We start from the raw sequence: 16,086 nt of genomic DNA on the forward strand, positions 1-16,086 counted from the left end.
GGAAGTAACCTAGTAAGCCTTTGCTTGTAGGTTTCCTGGGTCCAAATCCTGGCCGTTGTACTTACTAATTGTATAACTTTGAACCCGTTTTATAAACCTCTTTTTGCCTCAGTTTTGTTATCGCTAACATGGTACTACTAATTATACCTCCTTCCAGGGTTGTTCTGAATATTGAATAAGTTAACACTAAAGCACTTGGAAAAGTATCTAAACGTAGTAGTCCTTCATATGTATTTATTGTTGTTTTATTATTATTACCCCCATTCTCTTGTGTGATCCTCATAATATCCTTCTGATATATATGCGTAGGTATTAACATTGGTTCCTAATGGTTCATGAGGCCCAATACATTTGTCTGAAAAAGATGGTTTCAGAAATACAATTTTACTTTTTAAGGCCAAGTGATTGCTGTTAATAGAGCAGTTGAGATGCTTTATAGCAGTGGTTCTCAAAGTGTGGTCCCTGAACCAACGCATCAACCTCACTGGGAACTTCTTAGAACAGCAAATTTTCAGGTGTTACCCTAGACTTACTTGATTTCCTCATCTGGAAAATGAGGATGATTAATGGTAAACTTTGTTGAGAGAATTAAATGATACAATGCATGTAATGTACTTAGTATAGTACACACAGTAAGTACCCAATAAATATGTCATGGTTACTATGCAGATTCTTACCTATAGCCATACTTCTTTTGCTTTTTTATCATTATAATTTCCTCATCTTATTTCTTTTTGATGGAACCTATTTGTTATGGCATCCTGGACTTAACGGACCTCCTAATTCATATACAATTGACCCTTGAACAATGTGGGTTTGAACTGGGTGTGTCCACTTGTATGATGCGAATTCTTTACAAAAAATACTGTAAATATATCTTCTTTTCCTTATGATTTTCTTAAAACATTTTCTTTTCTCTAGCTTCCTTTATTGTAAGAATATAGTATGTATAATACATATGACATAAAAAATATGTTTTAATCCCCTGTTTATATTATTGGTAAGGCTTAAAGCCAATAGTAGTCTATTAGTTGGTAAGTTTTGGGGGAGTCAAAAGTTACACTTGGATTTTCAACTGTGCCGGTGGTCGGCGCCCCAACTTCTGCGTTGTTCAAGGGTCAGCTGTATAAAGTTTAAGAAGTTCCATGAGTTTTGCTTTTTTTTTTTTTTTCAAAATGTCTCTACTTTTTTTGTTTTTAGACAGCTTTTAAAACATTTATTTTTTTCTCTACAGGATGAATCCATTCCACTTCATAGATAAAGTTTCTTTCTTAGATTTACGGTTTAGCACCAAACTTAATAATGATACAGAGAGGCCTTGAGTCCTTGTAGCCTTTTTTTTTTTTTAAACCAGGAACAGACTGCTTGCTGAGTGTTATACAACTGCTAAAAGAAGAAGTGAAAATAAAACATGAGTGTTTTGTCAGTAGTTCTCATGTGGAAGAGGAGTTCTTAGAACAAAAGCATCAACACAGTCTTTTAAAGAAATTATGCAGAGGAATTTTCAATTTAAAAAGCTGATTTTAATATCCAGAGCAAATGAAAATATTTCATGTGTCATTTTGGGTGTTGAGGGAAAATTTTACTAATGCCTTGGTGAAAATATTAAAATATGACAATTGGATTTTCTGTTGATGATGATCTAGCAAACTGCTCTCTTTTCTTCTCTTCCCCTCTCTTCATCTTCCTTCTTCTTCCTTTTTTCCTAGCTCTTATCAGCAAAAAGCGGTGTTCCCAGATTTCCCAGGATAGCAGTTTACCTGTTGTGTTCCACGTCTCACTGTCATCCAAGATCTGTTTAGAAAATGGTAAGATCCCTTAACCCACCCAAATCAGAGTTGACTTTGATAAGCAACCAAAGTGAGAATCACTTCCATTCCTTGCATTTGGAACATTTCTCCCTGTCATCCTCTTACATAGCTGCAATCAGAGCCAGACATTTAGGTTCAATGGATTCCAAGTCAAACTTTTCAAAGTTATCCCCCTCTAACCCAGCTCTTCCTGGTTTCTCCACGCTTGTACCCTGGGAGATTTTTCTTCATGGTTTAGAGAAACCAGCTTGGATAACAATGACATGCATGTCCCTAGAAGATCACCCTAGGGCCTATCACAAAAACATACCACCTGGACTGAGAACCAAGGCTTCTGTGTTAAAAAGCAAAAATAGATTATTTAATTGTTTGCATGTTATAAGGGAGAAATCCCAGGGAAGATCATGATTGCACAAATCTAGAAAGAATGCTGTCTATCCATAAAGGAGGTTAAAAGAGGGAGAAGGTATGGATTGTTAGGAAAAGGGAAACTTCTCATTCCTTGGGACACAACATAATATAGCTAACTGGTGCATGACTCAAAGAATGAGCAGGAGTTGGGCCTGACTGCCACAGGTCTCGTATATTTGCTTTTCATGACCTTTTCATCATAGTTCTAACAACCTTAAAAACTATTGAAAGATTCTGCTTCTAGAGAATGTGCTTGTGGGTCAAGTGTTCCTTCTATTTCTCCCTGTTCCCTGCATAGTCTGCTGAATTTAATGTATTGAGGGATCAAAATTTAGGATTGGAACTGGCTCACTAGGGTGTAACAGATAGTGAGGAAATAAACCCAGATACATATGCTAAGAACAAGCTCAGTAAATATGGCAAAACAACAAATAGGAATAAAGTAAATCATAAGGTAACAAGAAAGCTCAGCATGAACGTGTCCCAGAATCCAAATAAGTGGGTCAAGTCCAGTGACAGGAAATCCCTCAGCAAACAATTGAATGGCAAACAGGTGGTCAGCCCACTAGATAGTCTGTGAGCAAGGAGCAAGGCCTTGGTCACTGAAGGGCAGGACTGAAATCCCAAGCTGGGAGGTTGGAGCCAATTCAAACATTATCTAATCCTAAGTAAACTGAGATGGAGTTTGTTTAGTCCTTCCACTCTAAGGTTAGGATGGTTCTCATGATCCAATAGGGATGAACCTGCATGTGATTATGTTAGTAAGGAATCTTTCAACAGTAAGCAACAACTCACAGTAGCTTAAGCAACAAAAATAATTAGTTGCTCATATCCTGGAAGGTAGCTCACAAGATTCAAGGAAAACCTGCAGGAACAATGTACCAGGCACAATGTGGGACTAACCATGGCAGGGACTTTTATCTTCCCATTTCTGCTTGTCTGAATTCTACAGTTAGTCTCACGCCACGTGGTGAAGATGGCCACTGCCAGCCCTAGATTCACCTGCTCCCTGCTTAGGAAGAAAGTGCTTTCACCTGCCCCCACCAATGTCCATGTGTCAGTCCCAGGTAATGACTCTGATTGGCTCTATTTGAATCAAGTGCCCACCCTGTGGTCTAATCATGGTTGCCTGGGAGATGGAGTAATATTATTGGTCAAACCTGGGTCACTGGCTCACAGGTGGAAAGGAAATATAATTGTCAGCCCAACTTGAGTCACATGGGATAGGAGTGGGATGATACATCAAAGGAGGGGAGGTCAAGCAGTTCCATAGTTTTGGGAGAGAAGGTAAAGCCTGTCCTTAACCTATGGCTAGGAATGGGAATGGAGGTGATGAAAAAAATGGAGAGAAGCCACAATGCCCTGATTCAAAGTTTCACCTGGAGCCATGGCCAAATAAAGAGCTCATGGCTAAGGCAAACCTGGAAATAGAGTAAACAATATACACATTCTCATAACAACTAATGTTTTAAAACACTTATGCATAGGGAAAAAATTCTGGAAGGAGCTACACCAAAATGGCAACAGTGCTTGTGTGGTAAGATTCCATGTCCCCCTTCCCCTCTTTCATATCTTTATTTTTCAAATTTTCTTCTGTATGTAATTTACTGGTTTGTTAAATGGACTAGACTTGGGAGGATGGAATAAAGAAATGGTCCTCGAAGCCATCTGTGAACCTTTCCATATGTTCACTACAAGGATAGAATTTTACAAGGGAAGAATGATAGAATTGAGAGGCCTTAGAGATGATCTCATTCAGTTCTGTCATTTTGTAGATGAGAAACCTGAAGCACAGAGATGCTGAGTATCCAAACTGGTTAGTGGGAGACTCAGGAACAGGACCCAAGTCTATTGACTGCTGAGAACATGTTTGCTCTGGTAGACAGAATTCTGTCCCAAGACTGGGGGATGGTGAAGAATGTTCAGGGATTCTTAAAAGGCCTCTAATACTTCAAATGTCATCATAGGGGTTTAATTCCTTGGGACTTAATTCCTTGGGGTTAAAAATTTGATCGCATTTCAGAGCAAATCTCCTTAAGGAGAGGTAATTAATTCTTAAGCTGATAATTACTTTGGTTTGAATATGAATGGATTTTGTTTCCTTTTTCAAGTACATTTTGGTAGACTGATGGTTGGGCAGGATTTACCCAGTGAGTACTGACTCAGTGTAAATTTTGAAATATCACTTTTGTATTGATATGTGTGTCTTTTTTTTTTTTTAAGGTTGGATCTTTCAACATCCTTATTCAAAATTGGAAATTCTGAAATGGGAGACAGTCCTCAGTATTGCTGTGAAGAAACTACAGGGAGCCATGATTCAAATGTAGGGAGTCCTCTTCAGTCTTCAGAATCATATACTGTTATGAGGCATATGATACGGTAGATACTCAAGAAGAGATGCAGAGCCTATAGGACCCTGAACTCGTCACCCTATCCCCCTTGCCTATTGTATCTGTAATATGAAAAAATTCATACACATACAAACCCTTCTTTTCCAGGTAACTCATGGAAAAGTCACTCTGTGATACATGACTTATCAGTCAATCAGCCTTGTCATATGACCAGTCCAGGATCATGTGTGACAATGCTGGGGAGGAGGAGGGAAAAAAGAAGTAGTCAAGGAAAGAAGAGCCAGCTGTAAGCAAAGTACTGTTCTAAGGAAACATAAAACCAGTCCTTGGGTTCAAGGAACTTGTCACCTAAAATGGTAAACTAAACATCTCAGCAAGTTAACAATCAACAGAGGACAGATCAAACACTTAGGAGGTGATAACAACAATAGCACTAAGCAAGTAAAAAGTATTTTTCATAATAACACAGTACCCTCAGAGGTAGTTTCCTGAAACAAATGGGTTTAGAACCAAGGAGAGATGACTTGGCAGAGTAGATGGGAGATGAGAATTTAGCTGGCACACAGCAACAGGGTGAGTAAGGCGTTATTATACATGACCCATAGTAATAAACTGTGTCAGGGGAGTGGTTCTTTTTAACAATGAGAATTGCTAAAGTTGGTAGAATTAGTTCCCAAGGGATTTGTCATATACAGAATCCCAGCTTTAATAAGAGCACAGGTAATTTTTCAATATGTGCATTATAAAACATTTCTGTAAGAATAGCAGCCAAATCTTAACATCCCCTGGTTACCGGGCATAGAAATACCATGGAGATTAAATGAATGCTTGTTAGATGAAATGCAATTTTAGGCAAATCAGAATTATCAGCCTTTTTAACCTACCGAATTTCTACCACACTTGCTAAACGCATAATATTATAGAAGTTTAATATCAAGTTAGACCCAAGGAAATTTAGGGAAGGAAGAAAGAATCCTTTGTAACCCCAGTGGCAGGTCCATGGTCTAGATTTTAGATTTATCACAGGAAGTCTCATCTGACAGATGTAGTGAACCCTCCCCTCCTAGACCAGATCCCAAGGCACTCCTCAGAACACAGAACAGCACATTCTCTTTTTTTTAGCTGAGCCATCCTGCCACCTGTTGGCAGCTCAGCTCAGGCCGGGCATCGAACCGGCGACCCTGTTGCTCAGACCTTGTACTCTTGAGAGAGTTCTTAACCAACTGAGCCACTCGGTTGGCCCCACAGCATATTCTCCAGACTGTTCACCTAACCTTTTGTTTGAGTTTGAATCAGATCTCTGGGCCAGAGCTGGTGAGGCTCTAGAGCAGCGGTTCTCAACCTGTGGGTTGCGACCCCTTTGGCGGTCGAACAACCCTTTCACAGGGGTCGCCTAAGACCATCTGAAAACAAAAAGATATTTACATTACGATTCCTAACAGTAGCAAAATTATAGAGTAGCAACAAAAATAATTTTATGGTTGGGGGTCACCACAACATGAGGAACTGTATTAAGGGGTCGCAGCATTAGGAAGGTTGAGAACCGCTGCTCTAGAGTCCTCTGATTCTACTCATATTCTATATAGACCATAGTGGTGCAAAAGCACTAGCCTGGAAATCCCAGGCTTGCTTCTAATTCTACCCCTGACCCTGCCATTCCTTAGCTGTGTGACCAGAGGTACAAGGGTCAGTGTCATGTAAATGTTTAGAGCCCAAGCTTTGGAGTTCACACAACTCTCATGCTCCCATTTGCCAACCATGGGATTTGGGGCATTCACGCCGCTTCTCAAACCTAACTTTCCTCATGTAAAATGGGGACCCTACTAGTATCTATCACATAAATTGTTGAAAACATTAAATGAAATAATGCAGCTAAACAGCTTAGCACAATCTGTAGAATACTATAGTAAATGCTCAATAAACAGTAACTATTATTTAGCAATTATTGTTCCCTTTTCTGTACTTTGGCTCCTTCATCTGTAAAATGGTATTAGATATTCTACAAGCATCCTTCTGTCCCTACAGTCAGTGGATATCCCCACCATAAGGAATTTAGTTTAGAACTAGATTCTTAGGCCTATTTTACTTGAGATGATTTGAGGTATAGTTCCCTTTCTATTCCAGCCTCTGTCTTAGAGTGTTCTGGATACCAGAGGGCTGGCATAATTGGGTAACTTCTGACTTAGAGAAGGACTGTGTCCTTAAGTCCTGGCAATAACTTTTCCTGGAAATCACCACCCATGTGAAACTTTCAAGAAACCACCTTGTGCAAGTGTTAGGGCTGCTTTGTTGAACTAATCAACTTGGTGATAATCATCACTGCTTGGAGAAATCAGAGGTCAACTTCTGGTCCTTAAGCAAGAGGGGAGTAAGACCACCGTCACTGCCAACACTTTGAGAAAAGGCAGAGAAGAGGCAGTCTTTGTTGGCATGGGAGGCTGATTAGTCTTAAAACAATGACTAAATTGTTTTAGGGACCTGTTAAAGGGGTTAAAAAAGGAAACACTGCATTTAAAAGGGTAATGGAGAATTTTCCTGAATCATAGCTATCTACTCTGACTATTTAAGTAATGTGGCATTTATATAATGTAAGAGATTTTGCAATGGAGTTTTTTGCACTGGAGCTTTTGTATCTTAATTTTTGGACTTATTGGTAAAGAGGTGGAGTGTACCTTTTTTCTCCCATTGATTATAGGAATTTACATTTTAGAGGCATACTTAACCTTTCTTTTAAGAATAATCCAAAAGGTCCATTTGTGGAAAGTCACAGAAAAATAGAATCATGTCTAGGCATTGAATGAAAGGGCCAAGGTTTAGGCTTGGAGAATGGTAATTAGACTAGCATTTCCAGTTGGTTTATAAATAAGTGTTGTTAAGCTGATATTCTGCTAGCCTTTGATGCTTATAAATGGAGAGGCGTGCATGTGTTTTGGTGTGGGGGAAGAGTGACAATCTATAAATGTGTTGTTTTTGTCACATTGTTCAAAAATTTTGCCCACTCGCCTCATTTTTGACAGTGGGATACATTTTCATGGACTATGAGAAAGAAAGGAAGGAGCAACAGGAGGAGGAAAAACAAGAAAAGAGACAAAGGGGAAGAGAGAGAAAGCTGTTGTTAATCAAGCATTTCCATTTTCCAGCCACAAGAGTCAAATTTGGCCCTTGCCCACCCTCCTGGCTCTGGTTCCTTACCCCACAAGATTCACTGAGAATGGCCCCCTCCTGCTTCTCTGAGAGGGGCCAGTGATGCTTGAAGATTGCTAGGGACTCCCCCACCCAGCAGTCCCCAATGGTGTGGCTATTATATCTCGCCCACCTTTCTTCAATCAGCTGTACTTTTTCCAATTACTTTTTTTTTGTAACCCCTTCCTATTACCCGATTACATTCCCGATTACCTTTCCTTGCTTTATTTTTATTTATTTATTTATTTAGTTTTAATTGGGAAATTAGGGGAGGGGAACAGACAAGTTGCTGTCCTTTTGTTCTTCAGTCTAGTTGTGGAGGACGTTGCTTCACTGGCCCAAGTTGGCACCATCATTGCGCTCTTCCCAGGTGAGGCAGATCAGTCACCAGCTTCTGGATGGCAGCTCACGCTGGCTGCTGGCTACACACGGTAGCCCATGGCAACCCACTGCCACAGGGGCTGCAGCCTACGCCGTCACCAGCGACTCATGGCAGCCCAGCTCCAGGTTGAGCTGTTGTTCAGCATCTTAGCTGTGGAGGGCAGTGTCACTGGCCCTCATATGTGGGATCCGAACCGGGGCCCTCTGGCATCCCAAGCCAGCTCTTAACCAACGCGCCACTCGGCCGGCCCCCAATTCCTTATTTTTAATCCTTTAAAAATTTACCTTTCAGCACGGCTCTTCCCACACCCCAAATCCTGCACTCAACCACTAAATGCATATACACGTGCACACACACACACGCACACACAAACACACACACACACACACACACTCCCCACATCTTCCAAATACTCCAAGACCTTCCTTGAGATATGCCAGCTAAATTTTAGGAATTCTCAAGTGCACCTTAAAATGAAAACCATTGAGGATTCCTGTTTGAATCTGCTCTGAATCGGAAGGGACTTGCTGAGGTCAGCCTTAGACATTCTTTCTTGGTGTTGCTGACATGCTTGCTTGCTTGTTTGTTCGAAGTCTCTCTCTGTGTCCCTGTTGGGAATGCCCAAACTGCTAACTCTTCTCCGAGAAGGTGGCTCCTGCTTCCCCTCATTAGAGTCCTGACACTTCTGATGATTCTCAAATGTTGGTGGTCGTGGATCTGCCCAATTCCAGGCCCACATTCTGCCTTAATAACCAAGGAGCGCAGCTGCCCCGCTTTGGTAGCTGGAATCACTGAGTAAAAATAAGCCAGCAGCCCAGGCAGATATTAAGCAGGTGATGTTGGTCTCCAAGAGAGCTAAGACTGTCTTTTTAGTATATGACCTCTGCTTTGCCAGCCTGACCCTGGAGGCTCCTGATGGCAAGTGCTAGATTTCACTTGGCATCCTCGGGTACATAAGTGTGTGCACATGTGTGTGTGTGTTGGGGGTGGGAAGCTGGGTAACAGCCAGGAAGGTCGGCTTCATGGCTGACTCTCAGCTACAGAAATCTGGTGGGTCTGCATTTTACACTATGCCCACAGCTCCTGTAGCACCTAGCACTAGGAATGTGGGGAGCAGTAGTGTGAAGTGGAGAGAGTAGAGAGTTTGGGGTGGATATGCATGACATTGAAGCCTGGCTTTGCCATGCAGCTGCATAACTCTTTAGGATGGAAATAGATAGCACCTTTCTTATGAGTTTTGTGCAAGACACCTAGTGAATATTTGTGAATGGTTAAATGAATGTTCTAAGAGACTACCTTAATTTCAGGCCCTCAGTCTAAACCCTAGAAGCTTGGTTGTTTCATACTCACCTACCCTCCCCCTTTACTCCCCTATTATTAATGAATATGTGGGTGTGTGCTCCCCTACCAAAATGTAATGAAAACAACTAGCATTTATAGAGTGCATGCTAAATACTGGGGTCCATGTCCCAAGGTCTGTGTGCATTAACTAGAGATGCCTTACATTTCTGTGAGGCATTGTTATCCCCATTTTACAGATAAACAAACCAAGGCTCAGAGGAGTTTACTACTTGGACTACTTTCTACAGTCCCAAGTGGTAGTGCCAGGATTCATATCAGTTCTCATCCAAAGCCTGTGTTGTGTCATGCTGTTCCTGTGGGGACAGGGCCTACTTATTATTCCTGCAGTCCTGCAGCCCCGGGAACAGTGCTTCACACACCATAAGTGCTCAATAACTATTTTTAAAAGGCAGGCACCAATAAGTGCTGGGCTAAGGATTTCAAAATCCAGCTGTCCTGATTTAAAGGAAGCCCACTAGATAGGTGGTAAAGGAGAGGTTACATGAGACCTGAAAAGCCATTTGTGCTCCTGTAGTCCTTGATAAGACCAGGAAATTATCCAAGTCTTCAATTCTTTTCTTTTGAACAGAAAAACAGAAAAAGTGAACCTAAAAAAAGAGGGATTCAACAAACGACTTCTGCGTCACTATAATGATCCCAAAGAGGAGGTGAGGTAGGCCACAGTCCCCAAGGTCCCCCATGTTTCTGGCTGGAGCTGCTGAAGAGGAAGCCTCAGATGCCAGCAGTCAAACAGGCTGACCCAGAGATGAAAAAGTTCCATTATGCCCTGATAGATACGTTCCTCTGTGATCTAATATCCTTGTGAAATTCCAAAGGGAAAGAAGAATGGAGGGAGCCAGTTATGATGGAAGAGGCTGACAGGTGGGGCGGGGCAGGAGAAGTCAACCTGAGAAAGAGATTGAGACATTCTCCCACTTATAAACATTACTTTTTTTTAAAGGGAACCTCTGCTTATAGCCGATATTTTTGTTAAGCACCTGAGGACTCATGTGGTTCAGAGAAAATGAGTTTTCCTTGATTCACTTTTCCTGACAGTAGAGAGAACCAGATGGGGCGTTAGCATCTAAAGAATCTAGTTTAGAGAGAAGAAAGATTTTGTAATAAATTCCCATAAATCCAAAATGAAAAAGACCTCAAGAGTCCATTATAGTTTGTGGAGATTGGTACAGCGAGGTTTTGTGAAATTCTTCACATATCTGTACTTACCTCTTAGCCCTCCTTTGCCCCTATCTGTCCATAGACATTGGTGGGGAGACCCAGTCCTCCTGCAGTGTACCGGAATGACATCCTCCATCAATGCTGAGTATCAACAGGCGATTTTGGTGTCCAGTGACTCACCATTAACAGGATCAGTCTGACCAGACTCCCCTGTTATTATTCACCTGATTGGTTTCAAAGAATTTGGGGCTAAAATGAGGGTGCAGGTAATGTGAACGTATGGGAAGAACATGCAACTGAGAGTCAGGGAACCCATGTGCTGGCCTGGCACTATCATGGTTGTGCTCAGTGATGATGGGAAGTTGACTCTCTGGACTTCCGTTGCATTATCTGTAAAGAGCTGGTTAAAATAATTAAATAGACTGCAAGTTAACGGCATTTTATATAAGAATTATTAACTTCATTGTTTTTATCAGTATCAATTCCTTAACCTTTATTTTATTGATCCTTCTGGCTATCTAGCTGTCTGCAAAGCTGTTCTGCCCTCCCTTAGGGTGGTGTGTACACCAACATATCCAGTGACTTGCCAAATCAAGTTATCCTTGGGACCTTTACACCTTTTGGATGTGGTAGCATTTCTTTTCCTAATGGGTACGTGAGATTCCAGACAAACTAGAATTTATGGGTAAGCTAAGAAGTGAAGGAAGAGCTAAATCCTGACAAAGGGAAGGATGGGAAAGCAATCTTAAATGGTCAATCTAATTGGGAAATCAGGTAAGGAAAATGAAACATACATGTATGTGTTCATGACTATTCCATGTACAGACTTGCAAACCAGAACAGGCAAAAAAGCCATGGGTCTCAAAGAACCCAATTGTGCCATCCATAAGGGACCTATATGAAGGCAAGGCCCCAAGGATGCACAAGGTGGGAACTGAAACAGGGAGACTGCTATTAAGATGAGTCAGATGTTCACTGGGCCTACTACCTGACCCTTTAAGAACTAGATACACTGGCAGGACCCCTATTTCACAACCCATGAAAAGTCTCCTGTCCTTCTAAACATTGCTAAGATCTTAGGGTTTATAAGCTCATGGTCTCCTCTAGCTTTGACATCCCACCTCCTCTGAATCTTGTTCTCCACTCCGTGTCTTGTGTCTGTGGGTTTATTTTGGCTATCTCTTGATTTGAGCCACCTGGGGAATTTCCTCCTTTTCCTGATTTTCACGAAATTTAAAAACTGTTCATCAGAGGTCTCTGTGAGAGTAGCAGAATTTTTTTCTGGTTGGAGCCACGTAACTTGGTTTGAGTTACATAACATTCCCATTAAGCATGACAAGTACATGAACAATGTAAATACTTGGAAATTATATTTATATTATATTACGTATAAACAGTGAAGAACACACAGCAGTCTACATAATGTTATATAGTCATTTAACAAGGAGTATATAGGTATCACTTTTATAATTGAAAAAACAAATATTATTTTAAAAATTCATACATATACATTGTATTTACCCAATAGTGTGGTTGTGAGAAGTAAATAAGAAAAATTACCATGGAAGTTTTTAGTGTTTTCTAAGATAGATAAATAGGATAAGATATAGATAGATAAGTTTTGGAGGGGATGGAGATGTTTACGGCATAGCATGTAGTGATGGTTTTACAGATGTATACGTATCTCCAAACTCATCAAGTTGTATACATTAAATATGTACAGATTTTTGTGTGTCAGTCATAACTCAATAAAGTGACTTTTTGAAAAAGATAAAGATAGATGATAGAGAGAGAGGAAGGAAGGAGAAGGAAGAAAAAGGAAGGAAAGGAAAGAAAGAAACAGAGTAAGAGAAAGACATGGAGATAGATGAGTAGATAAAGAGTTGAAAACTTCCTACGAAGCAGTGGTGCTGAGTGGCAGGAAAGGGGGCAGAGGCTATGTGGGGTGGGGAATTTTGAGAATCCCTGAGTGTAATGGGAAATGCATACAGGCTTAGAATGTATGCACTTGTGACAATGTACAGGCAGGAGCAGATTGAGAGATACTGTCACAGGGAGCATGAGGACTGGGTTTTAAAGGACTACTGCTCTTTACTGCTTTAGGGAACATCCCACAGCATAAATATTTCTTTGTAAAGTCAGAGATTATTCAGTGTAGAGATATAACACTTCCCAAGAATGGGGACTGACCAGGAAGACCTATCCTGTTCTCTGTAATACCAGTGATTTCTCGTCAACCTTGGGAATTGCTCATGAAGATCTTAACCTCAACCTCTTAACCCAGTGCATTCCCTGAACCTAACCCATGCTTGATCTAAAGTTCTTGATTTCCACCATATCCCATAGCCTCCCCCAATTCCAGTCCCATCTCATACCTCAGAAGCCCAGGAAGAGAATGGTTAGGGGTGGAATTATGTGTCAGTGAGGGTCAGGGGGAAGGTCAAAAGTAGGCTGAAGGAATCAGGTGAGAATGTCAAAGTGTCTACAGCCAACCAAGCAGAGCCTGGAGGTTCCTTCAAGACCACCTGTTAGTTTTCTAAGGCTGCCATTACAAACTACCATAAATTGGGTGGCTTAAGACAACAGAAATTTATTATCTCATAGTTCAGAAGGCCAGAAGTCAGAAATCAAGGCGTTGGCAGAGTTGATTCCTTCTGGAATCTCTGTGGGAGTATCCATTCTATGCCACTCTCCTAGCTTCTGGTGGTTGCCAATAATCCCTGGTGTTCCTTGGCTTGTAGACACATCACTCCAATCTCTGCCTCCATCTTCATTCACATTGTCACCTTCTCTGTGTGTCTCTTCGTGACCTCTCCTCTTATAAGTACACCAGTCATTGGATTTAGGGCCGAACCTAAATCTAGGATGATTTCATCTTGAAATCCTTAACTAATTACATCTGCAAAGGCCCTATTTGCAAATATGGTCATATTCTGAGGTTCAAGGTGGACATGGATTAGAGGAAGGACACTGTGCAACTCACTATAATTACTATTCCTCTGTTTTAACCCTTCTTTGTGATATTACTTACCTTCATACCTCTTCCTGCTCCCCTTCCATGTGCTCAATTTCAATTTAGGTGGTGACTCATATTTAAAGCACCTTAGAGGAAAATTTGAACCAAAGACACGTTGAAAATATAAATGCAACACATAAAAAAAGCATGAAAAACATTTTCTGGCCCTTGGAGCTTTAGGGAGAGATGGACATTGTAACTGATTCATAAGGCAGCCTCTCATTGAATTAAACCACCATGTGGATAAACTTATCCTCTAGATTTGCTGAATGTGAATATTTTGAATGAACCCCAATCACATATCTCCCCATATTCTATATTTTTACTTCTCTTGATTCCAAGACCATGGGAATTTAGAGTAAGGTCATCCAAAGAGCAAGGAACACCGCCCCGCCCCCCCGCCCCCCCCGCTGTTTTTTAAAAACCAGTTCCTGGGCCTGCCGAGTGGCGCGTTGGTTAAGAGTTGGCTTGGGACGCCAGCTCTGAGCAGCAGGGCCCCAGTTCGTATCCCACATGAGGGCCAGTGATGCTGCGCCCTCTACAGCTAAGACGGTGAACAACAGCTTGACCTGGAGCTGGGCTGCCATGAGTCACCGGTGATGGTGTAGGCTGCAGTGGAGCTGCAGTGGGCTCCCATAAGCTACCATGAGGGACTGGCAGCCGGCATGAGCTGCCAAGAGCCGCCATGAGTGGCCGTCCAGTGGCCGTCGACCGATCTGCCTCACCCGAGAAGAGCGCAATGATAATACCAACATGGGCCAATGAAGTGACGTCCTCCACAACTAGACTGAAGAACAAAAAAGGACAGCAACTTGTCTGTTCCTCTTCCCCGATTCCCCAACGCTGTTCCCCTCCCCCAGTTCCCCAATTAAAAAACAAAAAACAAACAAACAAAACAGTTCCTAAATATGTTTTTGTGTGTATCTGCCATGTTTAGCATTTCTGGTGAAGCCCATTCTCACTGTTTCCCTTTGTTGGCTGTTTTTATGATCCAAATCACCTGTCAAAATGTGTCAGCAGCTTGCCAGCTAAGAGAATGCAGGTCAGCAAAAAGCTAAAAGAACTAAAAGACTAATGCTTGATCCTCAAGATTCAAACAGAGACAGATTAATGGGGACAGCAGAGTGCCTCGGTGCGTGGCATGTAAACACCTGCCCTTGAAGTGGAAGAGCCTTTCCCAACTTTGATGTTGAGATGAAAAGAAGATGACCGAATCTGGAAGCATTTCAAAGGTTGAGAAAGAGCACACTTTCCTCTCCTAACCCTAGTAGTTCAGCAGTTTCGAAAGGTAGGTTCAGAAACACTGTGTAATTCTATGCCATTTTAACTTGAGCGTCTTGTTCTGTGACACTACAGACAAGTTAGTGTCAAAAGTAACAATTGCTTTTATGAAGAACAAATATACTTTTACTTGATTTTCCAGGTATTGCTAAAGCTAGGTTCTTTGGAAACTATTTCTGGTGAACTTGCTTAAAACATCTACCCTTACTAATCGCTAATATGTATCACTGTAAGCCAAGAGAGCACTTTTTCATGTTACTTAACTTTCCCAGGAACGCTATGTTTAGTTGTAATCCCCAACTGAAGAAACTGAGGCTCAAAGAAGACGTATACCTTTTCTAAGGCCACATGATAGAGAAAAACATTGAAGTCAGTTTCAGACTCTAATTACTGTGGGATTTTTTTTTTCTTTTCTTCTCTTTCCAACCTTTAACACCTTGAGAGAAAGAGAGGTCTGGAGCTGAGTACATACTATGTGAATAATTATCAGAATAGTTGTTACAATAATGATGTAATGATGATGATGATGATGGTGTAGTTATGAGCATGGGCTTTGGGGTTCAAGGTATCTGGCAGCTCCATGTATGTTGGAGCAACAGGGCAACTGGGCCATGTGTCTCCAGTATCTAGCAGGCTCACTCAGGCTTCTTCACATGGTGGCTGGGTTCTTAAAGCAACAAGAGACAATAAATCCCAGTGCATAAGCACTTTTAGAGCCTCCTCTAGCATCATGTTTGCTAATGACTTATTGATCAAAACAAGTCACACGGCCAAACCTAGATTTAGGGCATGGAGAAATAGATTCCTACTCTTCTTGGGATAGGCTGCAAAATATTGCAGCCATTTTTTGCATTTGATAAGGCAACACCTGACACTAAATTATTACTTCTCTCTCTCCCTCTCAACTGCCTCCAATTCTATTTTGATCAATCATGCATAGTAGAATTTGAGAAGTGTAAATATATATAAGATGAAGAAGGATCATTCCAGTTTTAGTCTGTTAACCACTGATGCCTCCTCTTAAGGGTGTTCATGAGAACTTGTTAGGCTTGATTGTCTTCTTTCTCCTGGTTTTGGTCCAGATATTCTTACAGTCTCACCTGGAATTCTGTGTCATCCTCTGAGTCTTTT

General features: G+C 41.3%; 1 protein-coding gene across 2 annotated transcripts in view; it reads left to right on the forward strand.

The window, feature by feature from the left end:
• The window catches only part of LOC109382325 (uncharacterized), a 43,969-nt gene extending 29,024 nt beyond the window's left edge, over positions 1 to 14,945 (forward strand). The window contains exons 6-8 of one of the 2 annotated variants that reach the window (XM_019641703.1): positions 1,710 to 1,808; positions 4,446 to 4,545; positions 14,765 to 14,945. In XM_019641703.1, coding sequence (XP_019497248.1) covers positions 1,710 to 1,808; positions 4,446 to 4,545; positions 14,765 to 14,861 — 296 coding nt within the window. In that variant the 3' untranslated portion in view covers positions 14,862 to 14,945. Of the gene's footprint in view, positions 1 to 1,709; positions 1,809 to 4,445; positions 4,546 to 10,068; positions 12,148 to 14,764 lie in introns of those variants that run through there. The other variant, XM_019641705.1, reaches the window with a different exon arrangement.
• The last annotated feature ends 1,141 nt before the right edge of the window (positions 14,946 to 16,086 follow it).

This window comes from Hipposideros armiger, unplaced genomic scaffold, assembly GCF_001890085.2.
Source record: "Hipposideros armiger isolate ML-2016 unplaced genomic scaffold, ASM189008v1 scaffold_63, whole genome shotgun sequence".
NCBI classification, from domain to species: domain Eukaryota; kingdom Metazoa; phylum Chordata; class Mammalia; order Chiroptera; family Hipposideridae; genus Hipposideros; species Hipposideros armiger.